The sequence below is a fragment of the Mizuhopecten yessoensis genome, unplaced genomic scaffold (assembly GCF_002113885.1).
Source record: "Mizuhopecten yessoensis strain PY_sf001 unplaced genomic scaffold, ASM211388v2 scaffold8317, whole genome shotgun sequence".
NCBI classification, from domain to species: domain Eukaryota; kingdom Metazoa; phylum Mollusca; class Bivalvia; order Pectinida; family Pectinidae; genus Mizuhopecten; species Mizuhopecten yessoensis.
The window spans coordinates 19175-34582 of record NW_018407487.1 but is presented as its reverse complement, the minus strand read 5'-3'; the positions used below and the strand labels follow the sequence as shown (position 1 = coordinate 34582).

The 15408-nt window shown below is 38.0% G+C and overlaps 1 protein-coding gene across 1 annotated transcript in view; it reads left to right on the top strand.

Annotated features, from left to right (window-relative positions):
• The window catches only part of LOC110455599, a 40801-nt gene extending 25926 nt beyond the window's left edge, over positions 1-14875 (top strand). Inside the window, exons 4-7 of the mRNA XM_021505805.1 lie at positions 5886-6098; positions 10082-10387; positions 10637-10835; positions 12463-14875. Of these exons, the coding sequence (XP_021361480.1) occupies positions 5886-6098; positions 10082-10387; positions 10637-10835; positions 12463-12574 (830 nt within the window). The 3' untranslated portion in view covers positions 12575-14875. The remainder of the gene's footprint in view (positions 1-5885; positions 6099-10081; positions 10388-10636; positions 10836-12462) is intronic.
• The last annotated feature ends 533 nt before the right edge of the window (positions 14876-15408 follow it).

Below are 15408 nucleotides of genomic sequence, written 5' to 3'. Positions count from 1 at the left end.
CAGCCAGCCAGTCAGTCAGTCAGCCACTCAGCCAGTCAGTCAGTCAGTCAGCCAGCCAGTCAGTCAGCCAGTCAGTCAGCCAGTCAGTCAGTCAGTTAGTCAGCCAGTCAGTCAGTTAGTCAGCCAGTCAGTCAGTCAGTCAGTCAGTCAGTCAGCCAGCCAGTCAGTCAGCCAGTCAGTCAGTCAGTTAGTCAGCCAGCCAGCCAGTCAGTCAGTCAGCCACTCAGCCAGTCAGTCAGTCAGTCAGCCAGCCAGTCAGTCAGCCAGTCAGTCAGCCAGTCAGTCAGTCAGTTAGTCAGCCAGTCAGTCAGTTAGTCAGCCAGTCAGTCAGTCAGTCAGTCAGTCAGTCAGCCAGCCAGGCAGCCAGTCAGTCAGTCAGTCAGTCAGTCAGTCAGCCAGTCAGTCAGTCAGCCAGCCAGTCAGTCAGTCAACCAGTCAGCCAGTCAGCCAGTCAATTTAAAAAGAGATTGGCTTCACCATTGTTGGAATATCAGCAAACACAAATATGAAAATATAAGTTTTAAGATGCAGACAAACTGAAATTTGTTAACAAATCATCATAATACACACATGTTAAGCTGCTATTTGTTTGTACCGGTACGGAGAGCGTGGTCGTCCACTGATGCTCCAATACCGGTACGGAGAGTGTGGGCATCCACTGATGCTCCAATACCGGTACGGAGAGCGTGGTCATCCACTGATGTTCAAATCCCGGTACGGAGAGTGTGGGCATCCACTGATGTTCCAATACCGGTGCGGAGAGGGTGGGCATCCACTGATGTTCCAATACCGGTACGGTGAGCGTGGGCATCCACTGATGTTCCAATACCGGTACGGTGAGCGTGGGCATCCACTGATGTTCCAATACCGGAACGGAGAGCGTGGTCATCCACTGATGTTCCAATGCCGGTACGGAGAGCGTGGTCGTCCACTGATGATCCAATACCGGTACGGAGAGCGTGGTCGTCCACTGATGATCCAATACCGGTACGGAGAGCGTGGTCGTCCACTGATGTTCCAATATCGGTACGGAGAGTGTGGGCATCCACTGATGTTCCAATACCGGTGCGGAGAGTGTGGGCATCCACTGATGTTCCAATACCGGTATGGAGAGCGTGGTCATCCACGGATGTTCCAATACCGGTACGTAGAGTGTGGGCATCCACTGATGTTCCAATGCCGGTACGGAGAGCGTGGTCGTCCACTGATGATCCAATACCGGTACGGAGAGCGTGGTCGTCCACTGATGTTCCAATACCGGAACGGAGAGCGTGGTCATCCACTGATGTTCCAATGCCGGTACGGAGAGTGTGGGCATCCACTGATGCTCCAATACCGGTACGGAGAGTGTGGGCATCCGCTGATGTTCCAATACCGGTACGGAGAGCGTGGGCATCTACTGATGTTCCAATACCGGTACGGAGAGTGTGGACATCCACTGATGTTCCAATACCGGTACGGAGACTGTGGGCATCCACTGATGTTCCAATACCGGTGCGGAGAGGGTGGGCATCCACTGATGTTCCAATACCGGTATGGAGAGCGTGGTCATCCACGGATGTTCCAATACCGGTACGTAGAGTGTGGGCATCCACTGATGTTCCAATGCCGGTACGGAGAGCGTGGTCGTCCACTGATGATCCAATACCGGTACGGAGAGCGTGGTCGTCCACTGATGCTCCAATACCGGTACGGAGAGTGTGGGCATCCGCTGATGTTCCAATACCGGTACGGAGAGCGTGGGCATCCCCTGATGTTCCAATTCCGGTACGGAGAGTGTGGGCATCCACTGATGTTCCAATACCGGTGCGGAGAGGGTGGGCATCCACTGATGTTCCAATACCGGTATGGAGAGCGTGGTCATCCACGGATGTTCCAATACCGGTACGTAGAGTGTGGGCATCCACTGATGTTCCAATGCCGGTACGGAGAGTGTGGGCATCCACTGATGCTCCAATACCGGTACGGAGAGTGTGGGCATCCACTGATGCTCCAATACCGGTACGGAGAGTGTGGGCATCCTCTGATGTTCCAATACCGGTACGGAGAGCGTGGGCATCCACTGATGTTCCAATACCGGTACGGAGAGGGTGGTTATCCACTGATGTTCCAATACCGGTACGGAGAGCGTGGTCGTCCACTGATGTTCCAATATCGGTACGGAGAGCGTGGTCGTCCACTGATGTTCCAATACCGGTACGGAGACCGTGGTCGTCCACTGATGTTTCAATACCGGTACGGAGAGCGTGGGCATCCACTGATGTTCCAATACCGGTGCGGAGAGTGTGGGCATCCACTGATGTTCCAATGCCGATACGGAGAGCGTGGGCATCCACTGGTGTTCCAATACCGGTCCGGAGAGCGTGGGCATCCACTGATGTCCCAATAACGGTACGGAGAGCGTGGGCATCCACTGATGTTCCAATACCGGTACGGAGAGCGTGGGCATTCACTGATGTTCCAATACCGGTACGGAGTACGGCATACAACGTATTAAAGAACAAGACTTGACAATATCACTCAGTTATTTACATTTAGTGGAAAGATATTCAAACCACTGAGTGGCATTAACATGTGGCCAGAGCACCGTTCATGGTTAATCAATTATCATGTAGGTATATTTATGGTAGTAATATTCCCCCAAAATAGTTGCAATTTAAAGTTTGATATCATGTGTACTATATCACAAAAACGCCTAAACACATGATAACAACCGTTATGAGATATGTTCGTATTTCTAGTTCGCTGAGTGACATAACATCGATGACCAGACTCATGCACTACTAGTTGACCTACACTATTCATTGTTGATAATAGATACAACTGTGCAAGAACTGTAGTACATTTGTTTTATTAGACACCTCTGAAAGATCGATTTTAATGCAGTTAGTAAATGTTAACGTCTCCGATGTGTTACTGACCGTGTAGAGGTCCTGGTTTATTGAACAAGGTTGGTAAAGTCGCAGACAAGATTTAGAATAAAAATAAATTTGTACTGTCAACATTTATTTTATCTTAAAAAAAATACATAGGAGTCTTAAATTGTAAAATAGTCCTTTTAACAGCGATTTATAACCAAACATTTTAATCGTGTGCAACAAACTAATTTTAACAAGCATACAAACAGCAATACACGACGCACTTCACACATTGGTATCATGTATTTACAAGGAGACAATGAAATGTTTATTTTGTAAATTCTGAAGATATTCTGGATAACCAGGGATCGTCATCACTGTCAAATATAACTTTTGTTAAAACGTCTTACCTTCTGTAAAACCACCCTTCCTAACGCTAAAACATTTACTAACGTATCGAATATCATGATCAACGCTCATAAAATATTTAATCATGATATTATAAATATTGAATTGAAATTTAATGCAAGTAAAAAAAGAAAAAAAATGAAAATCTAGTAAACATTAATTAAATTAAATTTAACGTATGATGGTCAATTTACATATTTAGGTTTTACGACGACGTTGGTTCAAAGACTATTGATAAAACGTAAAAAAACTCATGTGTCCGTCATGTTACATAAGGAAAATACAGAAAATATTATTTTAGAATAAATTGAATAAAACACCCTGTATAATCAAAGTACTATGATGAATAAATAAAAAAAGATATTCTCCTGGACACGGACCCCAACTTTCAGTGTTTATCAAACAATCCCTGTAACCGTCTCGGCTACAGATCATGGTGATCAGACCTCTACCATCTCATATCTTTGTTCAGCATTGAATGTTACAGCATAATCTGATACAAAAAAAATGGTCTTATTTGGCTTTTTTTGTTTTCGTGAGTAACAGTACATGCATGTATCATTTTTTGAGAATAGGATCAAATTATTTCTATGATGAATGATGAAAATCAACTGTAAACAAGTTGAAGTTAATGCGTAGTGTGTTAACAACCCATTAAAAGTCGGGAAAACCACTATGTCTCATTGCATGTTGTATGACCATAGACCCGTCAATTATGTATCGCCATAGACCCATCAACTATATATCGCCATACACCCATCAATTATATAAGACCATAGACCCGTCAATTATGTATGATCATAGACCCGTGACTTATGTATTACCATAGACCCGTCAATTTTGTATGATCAAAGACCCGTCAATTATATATGACCATACACCCGTCAATTATGCATGATCATAGACCCGTCAATTATGTATCACCATAGACCCATCAATTATATAAGACCACATACCCGTCAATTATGTATGACCATACACCCGTCAATTGTGTATGATCATAGACCCGTCAATTATGTATGACTATAGACCTGTCAATTATGTATGACCATAGACCCGTCAATTACGTATGACCATATACCCGTCAATTATATATGACCATACACCCGTCAATTATGCATGATCATAGACCCGTCAATTATGTATCACCATAGACCCATCAATTATATAAGACCATATACCCGTCAATTATGTATGACAATACATCCGTTAATTATGTATGACCATACACCCGTTAATTATGTATGATCAAAGACCAATCAATTATGTATGATCATAGACCCGTCCATAATGTATGATCATAGACCCGTCAATTTTTTAAGATCATAGACCCGTCAATTATGTATGATCATAGACCCATTAATTATATGTGATCATAGTCTCGTCAATTATGTATGATCATAGACCAGTCAATTATGTATGATCATATACCCGTCAATTATGTATGATCATAGACCCGTCACTTATGTATGATCAAAGACCCGTCAATTATGTATGATCATAGACCCGTCAATTATGTATGATCATAGACCCGTCAATTATGTATGACCATACACCCGTCAATTATGTATGATCATAGACCCGTCAATTATGTATAAACATAGACCCGTCAATTTTATGTGATCATAGACTCGTCAATTATGTATGATCAAAGACCCGTCAATTATGTATGAACATAGACCCGTCAATTATGTGTGATCAAAGACCCGTCAATTATATATGACCATATACCCGTCAGTTATGTATCACCAATCACCCGTCAATTATATATGACCATAAACCCGTCAATTTTGTATGATCAAAGACCAATCAATTATGTATGATCATAGACCCGTCAGTTATGTATGATCATACACCCGTCAATTATGTATTATTATGATCAAAGACCAATCAATTATGTATGATCATAGACCCGTCATATATATATGACTATAGACCTGTCAATTATATAAGACCATAGACCCGTGAATTATGTATGACCATACACCCGTTAATTATATATGATCACAGACTCGTCAACTATGTATGATCATATACCCGTCAATTATGTATGATCATAGACCCGTCACTTATGTATGATCAAAGACCCGTCAATTATGTATGACCATCGACCCGTCAATTATGTATGATCAAAGACCCGTCAATTATGTATGATCATAGACCCGTCAATTAAATGTGATCATAGACTCGTCAAATATGTATGATCAAAGACCCGTCAATTATGTATGATCAAAGACCCTTCAATTATGTATAACCATAGACCCGTCAATTATGTATGATCATAGACCCGTCAATTATGTATGACTATATACCTGTCAATTATGTATGACCATAGACCCGTCAATTATGTATGACCATACACCCGTCAATTGTGTATGATCATAGACCCGTCAATTATGTATGATCATAGACCCGTCAATTATGTTTGCTCTCAATAGCTAAACAAGGTTATACACAGGACATACATTACTGAAGGCCAAACAGTTAAGTTTTTGTGACAGACAGAAAAGGAAGTTAATCGTTATAATTTTCAAAAAGTAATGCGAAATGAAATACTTCCTTAAAAACTAAACAAAGGAAGGAAGATTTATTTTCAGATTTCAAATTGATTACTTACAGGAAACGAAACTGATATTCAAGAACTGTCATCGCCCGGGGATCTGTTGATACCTTTACCTATGTGGTCGGATAGCGAGGAAGTAGATCCGCACGACGATCAATGTGAGGTTGGACTTATTGAGTATGAGATTATGGCATCTGTGGACAATACAGAACCACCCTGTTACCCTCACAGTCCAGGATCTGTCGGGGATATGTCCGATTACAGTTCAGGTAAGTCAAACTTCTATTCTTTTTTGTTTGTTTGGATTTTATTAATTTTTATATTGTTTGTTATGTTTTATGTTTTGTATATCTATCAGGATTTCATGTCTCAGAAAGAGCTATGGAAATACATGTATAAATATGTGTCTAGTCGACACACCGTCAAAAAATTGGTAGTTTGTAGAAGGGAATACCTATCAATGGATAACATGTGCAAAAATCATTAATAAAACGGTGCATTTGACTTCTGATTTTTGGACATGTCCTCGTCGCTCAATACGACAATTATACATCAAACAAAACACAAGTAGCTTCATCTTGCACGCGATGTTGTCCTAAGAATATTGAAGTCAAGCGTCCACTGAGGTCGAGTCAGTGATATACATCACATACGTGATAGGAATTTCTCCTTATTTATAGATAAATTATTTATCGTTACTGACGTAGGTAGAGGAGAACCTACAGTTAAAAGAACATCTGTAGTTAATGAGCAGACAGAAACTATTGTCAATGTTGTAGATATGCTTAATAGAGAAACTATAATTAATCAGACATGTCTACTTAGTGAGAGAAAAAAAAAACGGTTAACAGGATAGGTAGGCTTACTTTATTTTTCAACTGCTGTTATATAATCATGATTCGGAAACTCCATGCTCCCGAAATACTTGTTGTAAGCAGATTGTCAAATGTCTGGAATTGTTTTAATGATTTTGTCATAAGATTTGAATTATCGAAACGTTCAATGGAAGTCATGCTTGAAACTTGGAAACGGAGCTATGAGGAAATGCATGTTTAGGAAAGTGCCAACCTTGTTACACATATAAATCTAATCATGCATTGAATTGCCACTGTGTAACACGTATATAGCCGATGATAAATCTAATCGGTCATTGAATTGCCACTGTGTAACACATATATAGCCGATGATAAATCTAATCATACATTGAATTGCCACTGTGTAACACATATATAGCCGATGATAAATCTTATCATACATTGCATTGCCACTGTGTAACACATATATAGCCGATGATAAATCTAATCAGTCATTGAATTGCCACTGTGTAACACATATTTAGCCGATGATAAATCTTATCATACATTGCATTGCCACTGTGTAACACATATATAGCCGATGATAAATCTAATCATACATTGAATTGCCACTGTGTAACACAAATATAGCCAATGATAAATATAATCAGTCATTGAATTGCCACTGTGTAACACGTGTATAGCCGATGATAAATCCAATCAGTCATTGAATTGCCACTGTGTAACACATATTTAGCCGATTATAAATCTTATCATACATTGCATTGCCACTGTGTAACACATATATAGCCGATGATAAATCTTATCATACATTGAGTTGCCACTGTGTAACACATATATAGCCAATGATAAATATAATCAGTCATTGAATTGCCACTGTGTTACACGTATATAGCCAATGATAAATCTAATCATACATTGAGTTGCCACTGTGTAACACATATATAGCCAATGATAAATATAATCATGCATTGAATTGCCACTGTGTAACACATACATAGCCGATGATAAATCTTGTCTGTCATTGAATTGCCACTGTGTAGCACGTATATAGCCGATGATAAATATTATCAGTCATTGAATTGCGACTGTGTAACACATATATAGCCGGTGATGAATCTAATCAGTCATTGAACTGCCACTGTGTAACACGTGTATAGCCGGTGATAAATCTAATCAGTCATTGAACTGCCACTGTGTAACACGTGTATAGCCGCTGATAAATCTAATCTGTCATTAAATTGCCACTGTGTAACACATATATCGCCGATGATAAATCTAATCTGACATTTAATTGCCACTGTGTTACACATATATAGACGATGATGAATATACTCAGTCATGGAATTGCCACTGTGTTACACGTATATAGCCAATTATAAATCTAATCATACATTGAGTTGCCACTGTGTAACACATACATAGCCGATGATGAATATAATCTGTCATTGAATTGCCACTGTGTTACACGTATATAGCCGATGATTGTGTTACACGTATATAGCCGATGATAAATCTAATCTGTCATTGAATTGCTACTGTGTAACACATATATAGCCGATGATGAATCTAATCAGTCATTGAATTGCCACTGTGTAACACGTGTATAGCCGATGATAAATCTAATCTGTCATTGAATTGCCACTGTGTTACACATATATAGCCGATGATAAATCTTATCAGTCATTGAATTGCCACTGTGTAACACATATATAGCCGATGATTAATGTAATCAGTCATTGAATTGCCAATGTGTTACACATATATAGCCGATGATGAATATAATCAGTCATTGACTTGCCACTGTGTTACACGTATATAGCCGATGATGAATATACTTAGTCATTGAATTGCCACTGTGTAACACGTATATAGCCGATGATGAATATAATCATACGTTGAGTTGCCACTGTGTTACACGTATATAGCCGATGATAAATCTAATCAGTCATTTAGTTGCCAACGTGTAACACGTATATAGCCGATGATAAATCTAATCAGTCATTAGTTGCCAATGTGTAACACGTATATAGCCGATGATAAATCTTATCATACATTGAATTGCCACTGTGTAACACATATATAGACGATGATGAATATAATCAGTCATTGAATTGCCACTGTGTAACACGTATATAGCCGATGATAAATCTAATCATACATTGAGTTGCCACTGTGTAACACATATATAGCCGATGATAAATCTAATCAGTCATTGAATTGCTACTTGAAGAAAATATGTTTCTCTGATAGATTACACAAGCAAACGGATATCAACATGTTATTTCAAACTAAAAGTCATCCCTCGCTTAAGAGTTATATCAGTTGTAAACAGCCAATGCGTCACCCTCACTTTCCAAGCTTACTATTACAAGTAACTTTTGAAATGCTATGACATGTAAATACACCAGTTGATCAGGTAACCTTGTCTCTGTACCTCGATATATGTCTTATAATTTCTTTAACATCGAATTCGCTATTTTAACAGATATATCAAACTTTTATAAAAATACATGTAGATTAACGGAATAATGTTCGCTATATCATAGCTTTTTAAGGAACTTGAAGGATAGTAATTCGAACCTTATGACTTAAGCTTACTTACATTTGACGAATTTTCTAGGAAATTTCAAATAATAAAAATGAATATGTTTTTTTTTCTGTATTTGGTTTACATGTATGTTTAATAACAAAAATTATCAATCATGATAATGGTTTTATAGATATAGATATCTATAAAAGCATAGATCTAAAACGATCACATTGATAATAAGTGATAGGTAAAAATACAGAAGTTTGATATTTAGAAATTTGTTCAAATATAGGAAAATGTATTTCACAGCAAATAATTTAATTCTAATGATGCAAAATTTAGTTACTTGTTTATAGAGCATTTTAAAACCAGTTTTTATCAAAAAGTACTTTAGACTTATGGAAGGTATAGAAAAGCACGTAAAACAATAAAAATACTTTAAATATTTTACAAATGTTTCCTTAATTAACAAAACTAGCAACAAAAGCGTTCTATGAACGGAGTCTTATCTGTAAGACATTGATTTACACTGTTATCCCAGGAAACGCACAGACTAACAAACGAGCACAGGTGTGTTACTGAACGATACGATCATGTCGTCACAAAGGGGCCTCGGGGGATATCCACTGATATAAACAAACATACTATATTTATATGTACCATCGTTTTGTTATATCAAGTTGTTTTAGAACAAATTATTGCACATATATATGTAACAGTTGATATCGTCTTCCAGTCTGTTTGCTATGATATGATATGATATCTGTAAGATCACCCGAGAGTTTTACTGACGAACACATATCTATAAACCCCCGAGCAGATTTCGTGACTCAAGCAGGAAGTAAAACGACCAAACCGTTGGATAAACACGGACACTTACATTGTATATTCATTCTACTTGCAGACTGCAGTGTGGAACCAGGACTTGAGACGTGCACACCACATGCAATGATTGAATTGGGAAAAATTGACGTTCGCTCGAACATGCAGAACGCCATCGTTCCTAAGGTGAAGATCGAGCCCCAGAATCTGCCGGACGATTCCGTATTCAAGCCGTATTACTGTAACAGTGGATACGAGGAAAGCGACAGCAAACTAGGGGTGATGGATTTAGGGCAAACATATGACGAGGAAGATTCAAGCAGTGATAACTCCATCAAATCTTCAGACAAACAGAAACGGAAACGCCCTGGCAGGAAGAAAGGACAAAGTAAGTTTTTTAAAAAGCCACATTGAAGGACATTGATAGCGTGTAACTGACGCATTTAATATTTGTAGTTGTTCGGAATTGTTAGCATACATTTCGTTTTCCCCATGCATTTGTATGCAGACCTTTTAATGATGTAGGTTATGACACTTATATGTATTCGTTTGATAGAGAAATTGAATCATTAATTATAATCTTTGTTTGATAGAGAAATTTAATCATTAGTTCTAATATTTGTTTAACTTGTTTTAGCTTCTAGTGTTTATCATTTGTGGGAATTCATCCGGGACCTTCTTCAGAATCCAGAACACTGTCCAAAGATTATTAAATGGGAAGATGAAGATGAGGGTATATTCCGTGTCCTGAAATCAACAGAGGTTGCAAATGAATGGGGGTCAATGAAAAAGAACAAGACGAAAATGACATATGAAAAATTGAGCAGATCTTTGAGGTAAATACCAGCGTTTTTTCTTACAATTCCTGCATGAGACTTAAACTGGTGTTAATTAGTTTCACTTTCTCTTTTGATTTCATAAAGGGCTAGCTTCACCCTCACTACATGTAGATATTTTGTTTCCCGTTTCAATTTGTAAACAACACATATAAACGATTGATCAGTTTTAAACAAGCCATTTTCTCATAACGTAGTTTTGTTTGTGTTGTAAATGATATGCACAAAGCATATGGTGCAGTTTATATTTCCTTGTCCACGTGTACTTGTCATACGTAACATACCTTTGTCGATGATCACGTGGTCATGTTATCGTAATACATTACAAGTGTGGCAAATACTTCCTGGTCTGGCGGTGAGCGTACGTAAAAACCCAACAGTTATATTTGCAAAATTCATTCTAGAAATCCTAAAGGGCCATTCACATGTAGACAGAACAACATTTATTTGACAGCCAATGCGCTTAGAGTTTGGATTTTTTATTTGCATATTACATGTACATACACATAAGCCATACACGTATTGTTTGGGTTCATTGTGCCATTACGATCAAATTACTTGTAATTTCGTTAGTTAGCAGTTAAACTATCCATACGAATTTATGCTTTTTGTTCATTTTTTTCGTATCTCGCTGTAAACAGAAGATATTTCCTAGATCCAGCTTCTTCAAAATTTGTCTGATCGTCAAATGTAAGATTCAAAGTTCTTATATTATTATCCGTGGTTATAGGGCCTTTGCAACCAGACTATCTTTCCAAACTCCCATGGGGAGCATACAGCCGGTGCTGCCATTTCGGCGCTCACAGCTAGCATTCTACAATTCTAGCACTGCCCAACCACGTACTCATTTATAGCTGAGTATACTGGAACAAGCGGAGTAAAGTATCTTGCTCAAAGATACAACACAGCGCCGTGACGTGTCTCGAACACGCAACCTTTCGGTCACGAGCCCGGCGTCCTACTACTAGACTACCGTGCTTCCTTGTATAGCAATCACACCTTGCAATGATAAAACAGTGGTCTTCGTATTGTCATTTGTCACTTAACCTTTAAGGTCACACTGTATTCCTATTAAATAACTTGAACTCACTTATTCAAAATGTTTTGTTTTTACAATAACAAGTCTACAGTTAAACGCTTACCGATGGGATATACGATTACAACAGCATATTGCAGAAGAGATAACTGTTTTTGTTTGTTTATGTGTTTTATGTGATGTATTGTTATTTCGTAATGATTGTTTATCTGTGTTATGTGTTGTGATATGTTTTCATGTTTCTGACTTGAAAAAGAATGTCGGAGCGCCCTGAAAATTTGACAAATTCCTTTGTTTGCATTGTCGTTATTTCTTCTCTGCCTATGTATAATTTGTTTCTTTGTATACATTGGAAATGTCGTAAGAATTACTTCACAGTAGAACTGGTCAAGCAAAGCATATATTTTATTGCGTAATATTGTTATACAAAATCTAATAAAACCTTGTAGATTCACCTGTACTGTTTGCATAATGCGATCTATGATTTATCAAATAACTTATGTATATTAATATCAACAAAGACACTTAATTTACACATGTATTTAACATTTGAGTTGATAACTGATGTCCGTAAATCTTTTCTTTGTTTAGATACTCTCGGAAGGAAGGCTACTTTGACGACATACCAAAAGATAGAGGCTTGCCGAAGAAGCTGTGTTTCAAGTTTGGTCCAAAGTCGCACGGCTGGCGAAGGAACACGTGATCATTTGTGTAAGATTTTGCCACAAAAGTGCCGACATCTATGTCATATAGTCCTTTATTGACAAGTTTTATTAACAAATAATCTTGACGTGCTAGGGTTGGTGTTTGGTCCTATGGTGAATGTTGACTAAACGGCGTCCGAAGGTTAAACAAATGATTCAAGGCGTGTTCTGACAATTATGGACCTGTCTTGGAACATCCGGGTTAACACAGGTATTTCTGGGGCTTTAGAGGCAGGGGGACTTTCAACAAGCATTCCGGTGCCTTAGATCCATATGTACAATGTACCTTCAACAAAGATCCCGGTCCCTTAGAGTCATATGTACCTTCAACAAACATTCCGGTTCCTTAGATACATATGTACCTTGAACAAACATTCCGGTGCCTGAGAGACATATATACCTTCAACAAACATTCCGGCGCCTGAGAGACATATATACCTTCAACAAACATTCCGGTGCCATAGAGACATATGTACCTCAACAAACATTCCGGTGCCATAGAGACATATGTACCTCAACAAACATTCCGGCGCCTTAGATACATATGTACAATGTCCCTTCAACAAACATTCCGGTGCCTTAGCTACATATGTACCTTCAACAAACATTCTGGTGCCTTAGAGACATATGTACCTCAACAAACATTCCGGTGCCTTAGAGACATATGTACCTTCAACAAACATTCCGGTTCCTTAGATACATATGTACCTTCAACAAACATTCCGGTGCCTTAGAGACATATGTACCTCAACAAACATTCCGGTGCCTTAGAGACAAATGTACCTTCAACAAACATTCCGGTTCCTTAGATACATATGTACCATAATCAAGCATTACGTTGCCATAGAAACATGTGTATGATTGAGTTTGAAATCATTCTTATGGAAATTTGTGAAAAGGTGTGTTAAACTGCATGAAAATAACTTTGTCAAGTATTTCTACTGAATATGTTTATAGCATTAACCATGTCGTACTGAAAGCTGATTCAGGTAATGGCAGATTTTGAATGACTGACAGGGGGAGTGAGAGAGAGTGAGTGAGGTATGGCAGCATTGACGACTGTAAGATTGAGTGTGATAGACAATGTGTGTGTGTGTATACTTACGTCATATATAGGTAATTAATCTATTTGTCTGAAAGCTTTTCATTATCACTAAATCAAAACCCTAAAGGGAGAAAATGAAAAAATATTGTGTGTGTGTGTATTTTATAAATACACATGTGTCACCAAATATAATCGTAAGAACCACCATAGTATTATCTAAAGTGAGTGATTAACATTTGGATCGTTTTGCAATAAAATAAATGTTATCACAACACTACTACGTACACAGTACGTAAACAGCTGTATAACGGTCTCAGTAACTAGGTATTCTGATGGAATGACGGCCATTCTTATCATACATTACAAAGTACATGCCAGAAAGTAATACTATTAACAAAAATTGTTCATTTTGTGTTGTAGATATTGTCTTGCTGTTTTATCATACTAATGTATTGTATTACATACTTACTGATATATCCAGATTAATTGTTCGTAGGTTTATTTTGTCAATATCCGTTTTGCCCACTGACAGTCGGTTGCTTTTTATCCGTATCGGACCACATTCAAAACAGCTCTCAATTGTCTTATCAAATATATTCAGATGACAAATGAAACCTTGAACAGACAACAGCTACAGTAGACGGTAACATCATTTTAAAATCGGATGGCGCTGAGTTATCTATTTCTTGTTTTAGCGAAAAAGAATAACGTTAAAGATATTGACACTTCGAACATATTCATCTGGCAACTTGTAAGTATGTATGCAATACACAAAATAATATTTGATTATCTATAACTCACCGTGTATCAACCCTCGATCCATAATAGCCCTCCAGGCGTTCAGCCCTTGGACTAGTACGATTGTATATAAAGAGTGCTATATAGGAAAATGTATGCATTATTCTCCATAGACTGTACGTACATTCAATGTAGTACTATCTTCAATTACATCTGTAATTCGTTGTAAATAATAATGTATTGTCATGTTGATAGATTAGGCTGTAAGTATATAGTACTAGTTGTTGATATATTAGGCTGTAAGTACATAGTACTTGTTGTTAAAATGAAAGATGGAGTCTTAATGTTATATTTGTATGGTTAAAATAATGTCATTAATTATGCTAATGAAGTCAACTATTATATTCATTTTTAAAACAAGGACTTCATTAATGTTTTACATTTTTTTAAAATCAAAGATACTTTACACTTGCTCATATGAGCCCTAACTTAAAACAAATAAATCCATATGACCGATCAAAGAGCTGTTGTTTTTTATGATAATGCTGTGAAAGATGTTTATTCATGATAGGTTACTAGCCATACCCATAATGATTTTCTTCGACACTGACGTCAACCGAGAAAGTTAGTTTTACTGGACAATGTCGTTACTGATCTCATCGACACTGACCTCCACTGAGTAAGATTGTTCCAGTTTACTGGGCAATGTCAACAATGATTGTATCGACACTGACCACCACGGAGTAAGATTCTTTTCAGATTACTGGACAATGTCTACAATGATCTCATCGACACTGACCTCCACTGAGTAAGATAGTTTCAGGTTACTGGCCAATGTCCATAAATATATCATCGACACTGACCTCCAATGAGAAAGATAGTTTCAGGTTACTGGCCAATGTCCATAAATATATCATCGACGCTGACCTCCACTGAGTAATATTGTTTCAGGCTACTGGATAATGTCTACAATGATCACATCGACACTGACCTCCAAGGAGAAAAATCATATCAGGTTACTGGACAATGTCTGCAATGATCTTATCGACA